We start from the raw sequence: 14,654 nt of genomic DNA, 5'->3' as shown, positions 1-14,654 counted from the left end.
CTCTTCACCAGTAAGGGGGAGCTGGGGCATGTCTGTGCCGCTGAGCTGATACAGTAACTCCTCACTTAAAGTCTTCCCGGTTAACATTGTTTCGTTGTTATGTTGCTGATCAATTAGGGAACATGCTCTTTTAAAGTTTCGCAATGCTCCCTTATAACATCATAGAATCATAGAATATCATGGTTGGAAGGGACCTCAGGAGATCATCTAGTCCAACCCCCTGCTCAAAGCGGGACCGATCCCCAATTAAATCATCCCAGCGAGGGCTTTGTCAAGCCTGACCTTAAAAACTTCTAAGGAAGGAGATTTCACCACCTCCCTAGGTACGCATTCCAGTGTTTCACCACCCTCCTAGTGAAAAAGTTTTTCCTAATATCCAACCTAAATCTCCCCCTTGTTCTGTCATCTGCTACCACTGAGAACAGTCTAGAGCCATCCTCTTTGGAACCCCCTTTCAGGTAGTTGAAAGTAGCTATCAAATCCCCCCTCGTTCTTCTCTTCCGCAGACTAAACATCCCCAGTTCCCTCAGCCTCTCCTCATAACTCATGTGTTCCAGTCCCCTAATCATTTTTGTTGCCCTCCGCTGGACTCTTTCCAATTTTTCCACATCCTTCTTGTAGTGTGGGGCCCAAAACTGGACACAGTACTCCAGATGAGGCCTCACCAGTGTCGAATAGAGGGGAACGATCACGTCCCTCTATCTGCTGGCAATGCCCCTACTTATACATCCCAAAATACCATTGGCCTTCTTGGCAACAAGGGCACACTGTTGACTCATATCCAGCTTCTCGTCCACTGTAACCCCTAGGTCCTTTTCTGCAGAACTGCTGCCGAGCCATTCAGTCCCTAGTCTGTAGCGGTGCATGGGATTCTTCCGTCCTAAGTGCAGGACTCTGCACTTGTCCTTGTTGAACCTCATCAGATTTCTTTTGGCCCAATCCTCCAATTTGTCTAGGTCCCTCTGTATCCTATCCCTGCCCTCCAGCGTATCTACCTGTCCTCCCAGTTTAGTGTCATCTGCAAACTTGCTGAGGGTGCAATCCACACCATCCTCCAGATCATTTATGAAGATATTGAACAAAACCAACCCCAGGACCGACCCTTGGGGCACTCCACTTGATACCGGCTGCCAACTAGACATGGAGCCATTGATCACCAGCCGTTGAGTCCGACAATCTAGCCAGCTTTCTGTCCACCTTATAGTCCATTCATCCAGCCCATACTTCTTTAACTTGCTGGCAAGAATACTGTGGGAGACAGTGTCAAAAGCTTTGCTAAAGTCAAGGAACAACACGTCCACTGCTTTCCCTTCATCCACAGAACCAGTTATCTTGTCATAGAAGGCAATTAGATTAGTCAGGCATGACTTGCCCTTGGTGAATCCATGCTGTCTGTTCCTGATCACTTTCCTCTCCTCTAAGTGCTTCAGAATTGATTCCTTGAGGACCTGCTCCATGATTTTTGGACTACATCGTTTGGCAGCCTCCTGCTTTGTCCACTGCTTGCAGGAAGAGCAGCCCCTTGGAGCTAGCTGGTGGGGGCTTGGAACCAGGGTGGACCGGCAGCCACCCTATCAGCTCCCCGCTCCCCTAAGTTCCCTGTCTGGCAGCCGCCCAGCAAGCTATCAGTTGCTGGCAGTTCAGCTGTCCCTCCCCTCACTGCCATGTGCTGCTCCTGCTCTCTGACTTGGAGCTGCTCCCTGGAGCCTCCTGCTTGCTGTGCGGAGGGCGGGAGAGAAGGGGGCTAATGTCAGGGTGTCCCCCTGCTCCCACACCCCGCTTACCCCATCTTCCATAGAGCAGGGGGGACACATGATAGGGCTCAAGACAGAGAGACCTTCCTGGCAGCAGCTGCCGTCTCAGCTTGATCTACTTAAAAAGGCAGTGTACTTAGAGTGGGGTCAGGTACATAAAGGAGCAATGCGCATCTCTCTCTCTCTCTCTCTCAGACACCGGTGTGTGTCTCTGTCTCTGTCTGCCATGCTGTCTCCCCTCCCTCCATTCGTGCTGCCTTGTAGAGTGTGAGGCTACATTAACAACAATGGGTTAACCCTTGAGGGCTCAGCCGAGCGCTAGTTCATCATTTAGCAGTAAGGCATTCCCTGGGAAATATCCCACCCTCTGACTTCACCACCTCAACCAAGCTTCACAATCATCATCGCTATGTACCACTATTAAATTGTTTGTTTAAAACTTGTACTGTCTGTGTGTGTGAGTGTGTATGTATATATATATATAAAAAATATAGTCTTTTGTCTGGTGAAAAAAATTTCCCTGGAACCTAATCCCCTCGCCCCCTTTACATTAATTCTTGGAAGGGGGAGAGAACTGATAAACTGGTATGACTTTTTCCAAAACTCATACTAGTATTTACCTATGTATCTATGCTATCTACCTTAGTATAAGATTCCTGTAACAGTGTATGTGTTGTTAACAGGTAGCTCTGAGTATGGGTTGGGGAAATTGGATTCATTTAACATTGTTTCGCTTAAAGTCGCGTTTTTCAGGAACAAGAAAAGGAGTACTTGTGGCACCTTAGAGACTAACCAATTTATTTGAGCATAAGCTTTCGTGAGCTACAGCTCACTTCATCGGATGCATAAAAGTGGAAAATGCAGTGAGGATATTTTTATACACACAGACCATGAAAAAATGGGTGTTTATCACTTCAAAAGGTTTTCTCTCCCCCCACCCCACTCTCCTGCTGGTAATAGCTTATATAAAGTGATCACTCTCCTTACAATGTGTATGATAATCAAGGTGGGCCAATTCCAGCACAAATCCAGGTTTTCTCTCCCCACACCCCACTCTCCTGCTGGTAATAGCTTATATAAAGTGATCACTCTCCTTACAATGTGTATGATAATCAAGGTGGGCCATTTTCCAGCATAAATCCAGGGTTTAACAAGAACGTCTGAGGAATGGGACTTAACTACAGGAACATAACTACAACGTTAAGCGAGGAGTTACTGTATAGGGTATGTCTACACAGCTAAGAAAAGCCCATGGCTGGCCAGTGCCAGCTGACTCAGGGTCACAGGACTCAGGCTGCGGGGTTGTTTCATTGCTATGTCTACTTCCAGGCTCAGGCTGCAGCCTAAGCTCTGGTCTCCTGGAAGGTGAGAGAGGGTCCCAGAGCTCAGGATGCAGCCAAATACAGAAGTCTACGCAGCAATGAAAGAGCCCTGTGAGCCCAAGTTGGCTGCCATGGGCCAGCCTCGGGTGTCTGGTTGCTATGTAAACATATCCACAGTGTCCTGTACTGGCCAGAGCTTGAGTATTTGTGCAGTCTAATCAATTTGTTTCCTTTCTTCAGCTTTGGTGACATATGCCCTGCATCTTGCCCAGTCAGCTGTAGATATTGTCCAAGCACAGAGGCTACTCTGAGATTATAGTAAACCTCACTTAAACACTCTCTTCACCACACCTTCCTCTGATATTCTCAGCATTAATGGCCTCACAAAGACCAGGGTTGACAGCTGCTCCACATTTGATACACAGATCATCTCATCTAGTAACCTGAAACTACTACATGGAAAGTTGAGAATGATTTGTCAGGTTGATAACCTGAAAGCTGGAGGAATTTCTTATGTCACGACATTTGGGGTACTGAAGAAGACAGCCTTCAATCCTTCCTCTCTACCTCAGAGTAGCCACGCTCCTAATTTTTGTAGAGAGAGGCTAGGGTCATCCAACTCATGCAGAAAACCACTATGGGCTCCCAGCCAGAAATCATACCCATCCAATCCATCCATATACCACTCTAGCCATGTGTAAGGTGGCAAAATGCAAGCACACGCTGCTAAAGAGTGCCACTACTTCTACCTTTTACATTAGCACTTGATGGTAACATTATTGATGGTCAAGGACAAGCCTAATAGTTCAGCACCTCTGAATCACGATTCTAACACTGGGATGTTCTAAGAATGAAGAGCAACAACCCATACTCAGAGCTACCTGTTAACAACACATACACTGTTACAGGAATCTTATACTAAGGTAGATAGCATAGATACATAGGTAAATACTAGTATGAGTTTTGGAAAAAGTCATACCAGTTTATCCGTTCTCTCCCCTTGCAAATTTGTACGGAATTCAGTCTATGAGGGATTGGAAATGGCCTAGCTTCGAGTGTGGAAATCCTCCGATGCACTTGATACCCATAGATATCTGCCTGAGATTTTTGGCTTTCAGTAGGTAGTTTAGCCGATTGAAAGTTTGCTAAATGGGGATTTGGGCAGAGGACAATCTCATTAAGGCAAAAAGGAGTGTGGTCACATTCTGTTTCTTGAGATCCATTATCCAACCCTCTACTTTCCACAAGAGAGGTAAGGGACAGGCCAAGATGATGATCTTTATTTTAGGTTGGTTTGAAGGATACCTGGAAGGTGTTGGGCCTCTGTATTAGCAGAGGTCTCAGGAAGCCAAGGCCCAAGCTACTAAGCAGAAAAAACCTTGATTTTTTTGAAAGATTCAAGCACAAACTGCCAGCTTCCCAAGATGCATCTTGGGGACTCTTCCATTTCTGATTGCCAAGGTCTGAACATTCAAGGTCATGATAAGGCACAGTCTATCATAGGTAGATCAGAATCTGTAGCTAGCCTGTCATCTTTTACTGTCCAGGAGATTTGCAGGACACTCATATATGTCTCTACATTTTTACAAAGCATTGTTGTTTTAGATATGACCTGTCAATGGTACAAACCTGGTTACAGGTTTGTGTGACCCACCTCTCCCGCCGCTACACGTTGCATCTCAGTGAAAAGTCAAAATGAAAGGATTGTGAGTTGAGCTCTGTTTATTTTCAAAAAGTATTTAGTACCCAGGTATGCTACCACAGCTGACTTGTCTAATTAGATCAGAGAGGAACCAAGAATCCTGAAATTGCACAAAGTTAACAGAAGAGATACCATTTCATATTTGTACTTTTTCCATGGACTTTGCTTGAATCCAAATACTCTTGAAATTTCTGATTTCATACACAAATTTAAGATTTGTCCGATCGCAGCTCTTGAGTCCAATGCATAATTGTTTCTTGGCAATCAGACCTGCCCATGAACTTTTCACTTTCTCTCTCTGATCACTTTTACTTCTTATTTATCCCTTCCTTGCAGCTTTCCACAGTGGAAGTATGTTTTGTCAATTGTGTTGTTTTATACTATGCACTGGGAATTTTTCCCCTTTTTATAAGCCATTTAGTCTAACCTAATAACTTTCTACTTGTCCTTGGCTTACATTTTACTTTTGTCCAGTGCTTGTGCGAATGTGTCAAGAATAAAATATATATTAAAATAAATTCTGTGGGTGATATCATGGGCTGATTCTAGTAATTTAGGAATAAACTATGAAGCAGGTAATATTATTATATATTTTACCCTTGGTTGAATGGATAAAAATACTGTAAGCAGATGTTTATATTTTTAAAATTTCTTCTTCCTCCCCCCAACCAGAAATGTGAGCTTCAAGGAATAACCATACCTGGGATAGTCTTAAAACTAAACCAGTAATAGAAGGATTAACTTGTTTCAAGGACTTTTGAAAATTATGAAGGTTGACATGAATTCTGCCTCTGACTTCGCTTCAAATCAGTGATAACTTGTGAATTTGTGTGTGTTCGTGTCATACAATCAGACTTGAAAATTCTATTCTCCCATTTATCTGGGGTTGACAAGGTGTTTTTTTTATGGGTGCTTTTCATTGCCTGTCGAGGCACAAAATTTATGCATTATAACAAAGTTGCATGGCAGTTTTTGCAAAGCTAGTATAATAGCTATATAAATTTATGGTACAAAAGAAGGAAGCTGAGTAAGAATAACTGATTTAACAACTTCTGATTTCTCTGCTTATTTAAATTTGCTTAAATCAGATATGGCTTCAGAAATATGTACATACTACAGCATGAGCGAATATTGAACAAAAACAGGTTTGGACTTTTTTAAAGATTTGTTGATGCACAGTATATTTGTTATGCTTCTGGTGGATTTCCATGTGTTTTTGGATTTTTTTACAAGTGTTTTCTGTTTACATGTCATTGCTTTTATACACCCCATGTCTTGCAGAATGTCAGTTTATTTTCAGAATGGATTATTATCCTCGCTGTAGAATTTTCTTCTTAACAAAGAGCAGTGTCAAATCAATAATTGTATTTTATAAATTTACTTTATATGTCATTTCTAATAAAAATAGTCTAGTCTTCTGGAATACCATTTATACTTTTAAAACTTATTTTGCCAATGTTAATGAAAAGTAATGGAAATAAGAGATTTTAAACTTGTACTGTATTATAATGTACTAAATATTACACAATAGTTCTATTTTACTTATTTCCAAACTAAATCTGGAGATATTTTTCAATTTTTTTTTTTAATTTTTTTTTTAAAAGATTAGAACAAAATCTGGAATCATTCATACAGTTGAGTTCAAGTTTTTAAAGAGATGTGACACAGGGCCTTATTAGGATACAGAGCTACTAGGTAAGTGTAGTGAGGATTAATCTCTTTAAGAAAACTCTGATAAATGTGACAGACAATTATTAAAAGTTTAGGTCAAAGTAGGTTATGTACTCTGCTACATTCATTTTTTAACACATATTAAAGCTGATCTCTGTCAGATAACTGTATTTTTGGATTCATCTTGGTTGTCCTTCAAAATGTTTAATTTGAATAGTGCTTAATAGTATCTAGTAATTCAAAAGATAATGTGACAAGTATTTATTGGTGTTATGTATAGAATTAGAAAGGGGAAACCTATACTGTTATAATGCATCCCTGCTGACTGATTTACAGCATTCCATTCATATAACTTTGAAGAAAATCCTGTACTTCCCAGATTCCATTATGGACACCAATAAGGCATAAAGAACATATAAAATGACATGGAAGAATTAAACTTTGAACTTTGCTACACTTGGTCTCCCATCAACAGTATTTTGCAATAAGATTGTTAAGACTGTGACTTAATAAAAATATATTTTATCTGGAAATATGGTCTCAATAGAAACATTGTAATTAACTTAAATATATTGTTGCTTCCATATATAAGCTTTATTCTTGTATGAGGGTGGCATATTGTGTCAGTTTAGACAATCATATCTATGTAGAGACTAGATTGTAAGGACTGAAAGTGGCAACATAAAACACACAAATTCAGAATTACTTGTAAATATTTTAAATAGGATAGTTCCAACCTCTGGGGGCATGGAAGCGAATTGCTTATACAAGACGAGTACAATTCTATTTTTAACGGATTGTTGGTTTGTCCATTATGGGGTGAAGGGAATTGTTGGTTTGTCCATTATGGGGTGAAGGGAAATACTATAGGGATTGATACTATCCAAATGAAGTTAACGGCAAAGCTTTCATTGACATCAGTGGTGCATGATGAGGTTCACAGTACCTATATAAAGTACGTTCTTAAATTATTCAATTTTTGTTTCTGCTTTGGATAGTCTCCACAGTAGCTTTTAAATCTTTTAATTTATATTCTTTTTACTGTCAAACTTTTTCAATAATAAAATACTAAGTGAAAAGAGCAAGGGTATGTTTACACTACAAAATTAAGTCAATCTAAGTTATGTCAGCTGCCACAGTAATTAGTGTGGACGTACACAACCAACTTATGCTCCTTGTGTCAGTGTTATGCATTCTCACTACCAGTGCTTGCATCAATGCAGAGAACAGTGCACCATGAGTAGCTAGCCCACTGTGCAACTCATCGCCATCTAGCACAGGGTGTTTTGGGTAGGCTTTGCAATGCTGCAAGGGGGGAAAACATTCACGCAGCGGTGACTGGGAAAATGGCATGAATGTCCCATGATACAGTTTTCTCCGTCGTGTAATTGTAGACACTGCTTTAAGTCAATGTAACTTACATCACTCATGGGGGATGGCTTTTTCACACCTCAGAGTGATGCAAGTTACATCGACTTAAGCAGTAGTGTATACAAGCTGTGTATATGAGCGTTGCGAACACAATGTGCCTGATCCTGCAGTATTTCTGGAGCTGCCGCACAGAATGTGACAATTTCTTTCAAGTAGCCTTGCTGGAAGCCGTGGAATAAAACAATTCCCAGTTGCTGTTGGCAGTCACAGAGCAACTGAACATGACTGAGGCCTGGTCTGGTCTCGAGAAACGAGCACTGATGGGGTTCGCATCATTATGCAGGTATGGGATGACAAGCAGTGGCTGCAGAACTTTTGGATGCACAAGGCCACTTCTTTCCTGGAACTGTGTGCAGAACTCGTCCCAGCCCTCCTGCACAGCAACACCCAAATGAGACCTGCCCTGACAGTGGAGAAGCAAGTTGTGATCACTGTGTGGAAGCTTTTAATGCCTGACTGCTACTAGTCAGTCAGGAAACAATTTGGAGTTGGGCAGTGTGCTGGAGATAGTGGATGGTTTTGCTGCAGTGGGGTTCCTGAACTGCGGTGGGGCAATAGATAGCGCATCTGAAGGATATGCGTACCATCATCTGCTGTGCATCATGCTCCTTCTCCTGAGCTTTTCTTCTGTCTTCAGTGTCCCTGCCCATTTCGTCAGAGAGTGATCCTCCATTACCTCTGCTCAGTGTCTGCCGCTCCAGAGGCTTGCATGATCTCTAGAAACAGGTCATCCTGCATTCCCTTTCTTCTCCTCCTCATCTGGCTCAGCCTCTCTGCTGGTGTGGAGGTGAGGGCCACATTTGCAGCTGCAAAAGATACAATGCCTAAAGGTGCTATTGTGAGTGCATACTCCAAGCATATGGAAATCACTCCCTTTAATCCACCCCAGTTTAAAGCCATACATTTTAACTTCAGCCAGGTATTCATAGACCATGGTGGCAGTCCCAGCCCTGGAAGGAAGAAGGCAGAGAGCTGGCACAAGGAGTGTGGGGGGCACACGGGCACTAGTGTTTGCAGATCAGGCAATTGAACTGAATACTAGCACCGTCTCCCACAGGCAGTGGTGACTTTAGCTGATATCTCATACCTGAGGGTAATGAAAGCGGAAAGGGAACAGCTGCTACACGTGTTCAGCTGCAGACCGTGTCCATATGCTGCTAGCCTGTGTGCTGCAATGATGCCTACCCAATTAATTGCTGAGTGGCATGGGAAAATGTCCTACTGTGGCAGAAGAAATAAGGCAGGCCTTCCCAAAAACCTTCAGCAACAGATTGCAGAGTACTTACAGGAAAGCTTCCTTGAGATCTCTATGGAGGATTCACAGGATATCTCAGTGCACATATGTTTTTCAGAGCCCCCTCTGCCTAACTGTGCTGGGTAATGAGAAGCAGATAGCCACACTACTTCCACGGGTTATTTCACTACCTCTTGTAAACAGCTCCCTGTAAAAGCAGCATATCTGCTGCACCACACCAGGAGTAATTGTTTGCCTTCCTTGCCTTCTGGTATGCCTGCTGCAGCTCCTTCACTTTCACACAGCACTGTTGCAGGTCCCTCTTGTAGCCCTTCTCCTTCATGCCTCAAGCGATCTGCTCACAGATGTCCATATTTCTATGGCTGGATCAGAGTTTTGCCTGTACCTCCTCCTCTCCCCACAGAACCAGGAGTTCCACCACCTCCTGTGCACTCCAGGTAGGAGTGCATTTGGAGCGTGTAGCCAGCATGCTTAGCTGGGCAGGAGCTAGGTGAACTCTCCACACTGAGCAAATAGGAAATGGAATTTCAAAAATGTGCAGGCCTTTAAAAGAGGAGGGGCATATTCCTGTGTACTTGGCCACTGGGCAGCGGAGTTCAAAACAGTGACCAGAGCCACTAAAGTAGATGTTAAGTAACGCAGTGTCTGTACTGCCACTGCATCAACCTATGTCGACTTAACTTGACCTCTGCAAGAGGCATAGCACTTAAGTTGACTGAGTAGATCAGAAACATTGTCGTGTAGTCATTGACATAATTAGGTTGACTTAAGCTGCCTTGCATTGACCTAACTCTGTAGTGTAGACTAGGCCCAAGTGTTCCATTCTTTGGAAGATACTGTTCTTCACTTGGCAAAAGAAACTGCAAAGCTAGATGTAAATATTTACATGATGAAATCTTTAATTTAGATAACTCAACAAATATGTTAATTGTTTGCTAATTTCACTATTTGCAGATAACTCTTAATTCTACATAGCTGAATGCTATTATATGTGATCACCTACCAGTTGCCATTCCAAAAATATCAATACTCCAGTGTACTGAAATAGTTCAGTTTGTGCCATCTAGCTTTGTAAATTTAAAATATCATTGAAAACTAGACTACAGTGTTGTTCTTTTCCCATCTGTTACAACTTTGTTTTGAATGTTTTATGGTAAGCTGTACAAACAAAGGTAACAATTATACCATTTCATGATTTAAAACAGGTGGGTGAACTACTGCCCGCACCACTCCCAGAAGTAGCTGGCACCACATCCCTGCAGCCCCTGGGGGAGGGAGGCAGAGGGCACCGCCCCCTGCCCCGCAGCTCCCATTGGCCGGGAACGGGGAACCACGGATAATGGGAACTTTGTGGGAGGTACCCACAGGCAAGGGCAGTGTGCGGAGCCCTCTGCTCCTCCTCCCTCAGGGGCCACGGGGACGTGGTGCTGGCTGCTTCCAGAAGCCGCTCCAGGTAAGCAGCACAGGGCTGGAGCCCGCACCTCAACCCCCTGCCCTGAGCCCCCCCACACTCCTGCACCCCCTACTCCTCATGTACCCCAACTCCCTGCCCTGAGTCCCCTACCACACCCTGCCTGCACCCAAACCTCCTGCTGCACCCTGCTCCCCTCCTGCACCCCAACCCCCTGCCCTGAGCCACCTGCCGCACCCCTTCTGCACTCCAACCCCCTGCCCTGAGCCACCTGCCGCACCCCATACCCCTCCTGCAACTCAACCCCCTGCCCTGAGCCCCTTCCCCCCAACCCCTTTGCCCTGAACCCCTTCCTGCACACCGCACCCCTTCCCACACCCCAACCCTCTGCCCCAGCCCTACATTCATGACTGCTGCAATTTCCCCACCCAGATGTGGCCCTTGGGCCAAAAAGTTTGCCCACCCCTGATTTAAAATATCAATTTCTAATTTATAGAGAAAAGGTATGTGAGGTAATATCTTTTTTTGGACTAACTTCTGTTGAGAGAGAAACTTACACAAAACTCTTCTGGCCTTCTAACAACCTCCCAGCCCCTCCAACCTCATCATCAGAAGCAAGCTCCCCTCAGATCGGGACACACCATTATAGTGACACCAGACCCTGCCAGAACAACAGATGCAAAACCTGCATCTATATTTCCACTGCAATGATGATCAATACCTCCTTTCAAGACCCCTGTGTCCTACACATGCCTATCACAACATGTAGAATATCTCATCCAGTGCATTAAATGCCACGACTGTGTGGGTGAAACCAGACAATCGCTATGCTCTCAAATGAACTCAAACAAAAATAAGACAAAAACACCATATCACCCATGGATGAACACTTTTCACAAAACAATCACTCCATATATGACCTCTGTCCTCATCCCTAAAGGAAACGTGCACAAGATCTTCAAAGACTAACCTGTGGGCTTAAATTCATAACTTTGCTAGACACTAACAATCATGGTCTTAATAAACACACTGGATTTATGCTTACAACAACAGACTGTAACAGAGACTACCTGTGCCTGCAGATAGTAGGGGAGCAAGTGAGGACAGCTGGCTTCAGCAGTGTTACTGAGCATGCTCAGTACAAGCCAAGGAGCAAATCTGGAGGGGGACATGAACCTCCAGTCCCCTCCCCCGACGCATCACCTCTTCTCTGTAACCCACTAACCTATTTTTGTCCTATGATTGTTAATAGGATACTTCACCTTTAATGGTCACAGAATAAGTGCCGATGCTAAACAATCTGTTCCACCTTGTATTTAGCTGTGATGCTCTGGGCTTGCCTACACTTGAAATAGCTGCAGCTGTGTCGCGGTAGCGTTTGAAGTATAGACGTTACCTATGCTGACAAGGAGAGGTTCTCTCATTAGCATAGGTAATCCACCTCTCTGGGAGGCAGTAGCTAGGTCAATGGAAGAATTCTTCTGTTGGCCTAGTGCTGTCTGCAGGGGGAGTTAGGACAGCTTAACTACATCACTCAGGGGTATGGATTTTTCACACCCCAGAGTGACATAGTTAAGCCAGCCTATTTTTCTAGTATAGACCAGGCTTCTGAGTACCTTTCCCAGACCTTATGAAGAGCTTTGTGTAGCCCGAAAGCTTGTCTCTTTCACCAACAGAAGATCCAATAGCAGATATTACCTCACCCACCTTGTCTCTCTCATAACCTGGGACCAACACAGCTAAAACAATTTCTAATTTAGTTCAGTAAGTATAAAACAGGAAAAAAATTGAGAGGTTTAAGTTACTTCAGTGTGACGATGTGTGTAAACTATTTTGATTGCTTAATGTTTGATTCTAAGGGCCTACTACTTTGAAAACAAACCTACAGCCAATCAGGGATACTGTAGTGGTTGTTTTGTTCTTTGCTGGAGTGTCAGCTATCCTGAAGAGTTGTTTTCTTATTGCACCTTGCCAAGTTGGGGGGGAATAGGAAACTGGAACACCCCAGCTTTTTGACAGGTTTCTAGTTTCCTATCCTGGTAAGTTGAGAATCGGGACAGGACAGCTAAGTGGAGTCCTGTCTGGACGGATGACACCCAAAATACTTTCATCCTGACTTATGGTATTTTTTCCCCTAGCTTCTCTATTGCAGTGGGAGAGGTCTAGGTTGGATATTAAGAAAAAGTATTTCACTAGGACGGTGGTGAAGCACTGGAATGGGTTACCTAGGGAGGTGGTGGAATCTCCATCCTTAGAGGTTTTTAAGGCCCAGCTTGACAAAGCTCTGGCTGGGATGATTTAGTTGGTGTTGGCCCTGCTTTGAGCAGGGGATTGGACTAGATGACTTCCTGAGGTCTCTTCCAATCCTAGTATTCTAAGATTCTATTGATGACTCCAGAAAATAAAGCAAAAGGGTACTTATTTTGATTGTTTCCTCTCTGTGTTTTTTTAGAGTGGATTGCCAGAGATGTGAGAAATCTGGAGAGCACAAAGAGTCTGCTTTCTAGATGGCTGATGCTGGGGAGACAGTAACGCTATCAGTCTGGATTGGTGGGTTAAACATATCAACAGTAAATTTTTTTAAAAACTTTAAGCTGTTTTGACCTTCCCTTCTTTCTTGGCTTCGGTGACATTTTAGATGATTAATCTAAAGTCAGTGCCCTTTTAAACAAAGGATTTTAGAAAGTATTTTGAAACTTTAATTTTCTCAGACCCTCCTAAAATGAGAAATGCTCCCCTCATTAAGTGATAAGTTAATAAAAGCCAAGAAAACCTGCAGTATCTAACCTCTACACAGAAGCATATAGATAAAAAGTAAAGCAGCACTAAGACTTTTCTGGATCCTGACCAGCAACACTTAATGGGTCTTAAAGTCTTGTCACCCCTGTATCTGTCTGGTCACTGATGCTAACCACCAAAACAGTTCTGTCTGCTGCATCTCCACATCTGTTGTGCCCCTATGCTACGCCTGCCGCTCCTGGGTTTCTTCTCCCAGGTCTTGGAGCATGGGGTGGGAGAGAGGCTGCAGTGGGGTCACTTTCTCCCACGCAGTTGGGTGTTGTAGGGAGGGGGAAGAGCAAAGAAACCATGTTGCTTAAGGAAGGGAAGTGGGAGCAGGGAACATAGCTGCTCTTTGCTGGGCTCTTTCCGCTCCCTTCTCCCCCATCTCCTCCTGTGACAATGGTGTTAGGTTGCTGAGGGGAGGGGAGAGGAGAAGAGCACTGCCTGCTTCTTGCAGTACCACTGATTTTTTGTTCTACCCCAGGAGGAGGTTGGCAAGTAATGGAATCAGTGTGTTTCCCCCATGTAGTACTAAAAATGTTCACCTCTCAGCAACCCGGCTCACCTTTTAGAAATTGTATTGAGGCCTGCAACCCATTTCAAATCAGCACACTCCTAGCACTGCTGACCACTCTTTCCAGTCTGCGATATTTAACTCGTACCACTCTTATTCAGCTAGTTAGTTTCATTTTAAGTTGCAACCTCTTGTCCACAGGCTTTATGGTGGTTTGCAGAGAGCTGGCTGATCATAGTGCTGGCGGCTTCTTCTCTAACTGCTCAATAACATTAAAATAGGTAGAAATAAATTATTTTTTCTTTTCCATGTAAGTAACTGTTGTAGTTGCCATAGAGGTTTTATGAGGTCAGAGATGGGAGGAGGTCCTCCATAAAACCACTTCTAGGAACATATGGTCTACACTCTGGAATAGCTTAACAATTAATAGTTTCTCTTTCAGTGCTTGTCCATATCTATTCCACTGCTGGTGCACATATACCCAATACACTTGAGTTCAGATTCCTTTGGCCAGCAGTGTCTGTTGGGGGCCGCACCTGTGCCCTGAGTGTTCTCACACCTCCACTGGAGGGGAAAACGGATAAGATGACCCTAACCACCTCTCACTTCCTTGTCACTATCTGTGGCTACAAGTCATGCAATGCCTGATCTCCACTCACTGTGTGGCCTATTTTTTGTGATGTAAATAGTTAGGTACTTAATATTTAGTCATTAGTGTTGTTAGGTTTTTTGATTGTTTCCTTTCTCCCTTAAAGGGAGAAAATTGTTCGGTTTGCCTGAGAGTTTGCCCCAGGATTAGTCATTATGACTGAA

At 43.6% G+C, this 14,654-nt stretch overlaps 1 protein-coding gene across 5 annotated transcripts in view; it reads left to right on the top strand.

The window, feature by feature from the left end:
• Window positions 1-13,139, top strand: part of CEP135 (centrosomal protein 135) — a 110,326-nt gene extending 97,187 nt beyond the window's left edge. For 3 of the 5 annotated variants that reach the window (XM_048848229.2, XM_048848225.2, XM_048848227.2), the window contains one exon: window positions 12,999-13,139. In XM_048848229.2, the coding sequence (XP_048704186.1) occupies window positions 12,999-13,053 (55 nt within the window). In that variant the 3' untranslated portion in view covers window positions 13,054-13,139. Of the gene's footprint in view, window positions 1-5,450; window positions 6,983-12,998 lie in introns of those variants that run through there. The other 2 variants (XM_048848226.2, XM_048848228.2) reach the window with 1 other exon arrangement.
• The last annotated feature ends 1,515 nt before the right edge of the window (window positions 13,140-14,654 follow it).

Source organism: Caretta caretta, chromosome 4 (assembly GCF_965140235.1).
Source record: "Caretta caretta isolate rCarCar2 chromosome 4, rCarCar1.hap1, whole genome shotgun sequence".
Taxonomy (NCBI): Eukaryota; Metazoa; Chordata; order Testudines; family Cheloniidae; genus Caretta; species Caretta caretta.
The sequence above is the reverse complement of the archived record's forward strand: the minus strand, read 5'-3'. Positions and strand labels throughout refer to the sequence as shown.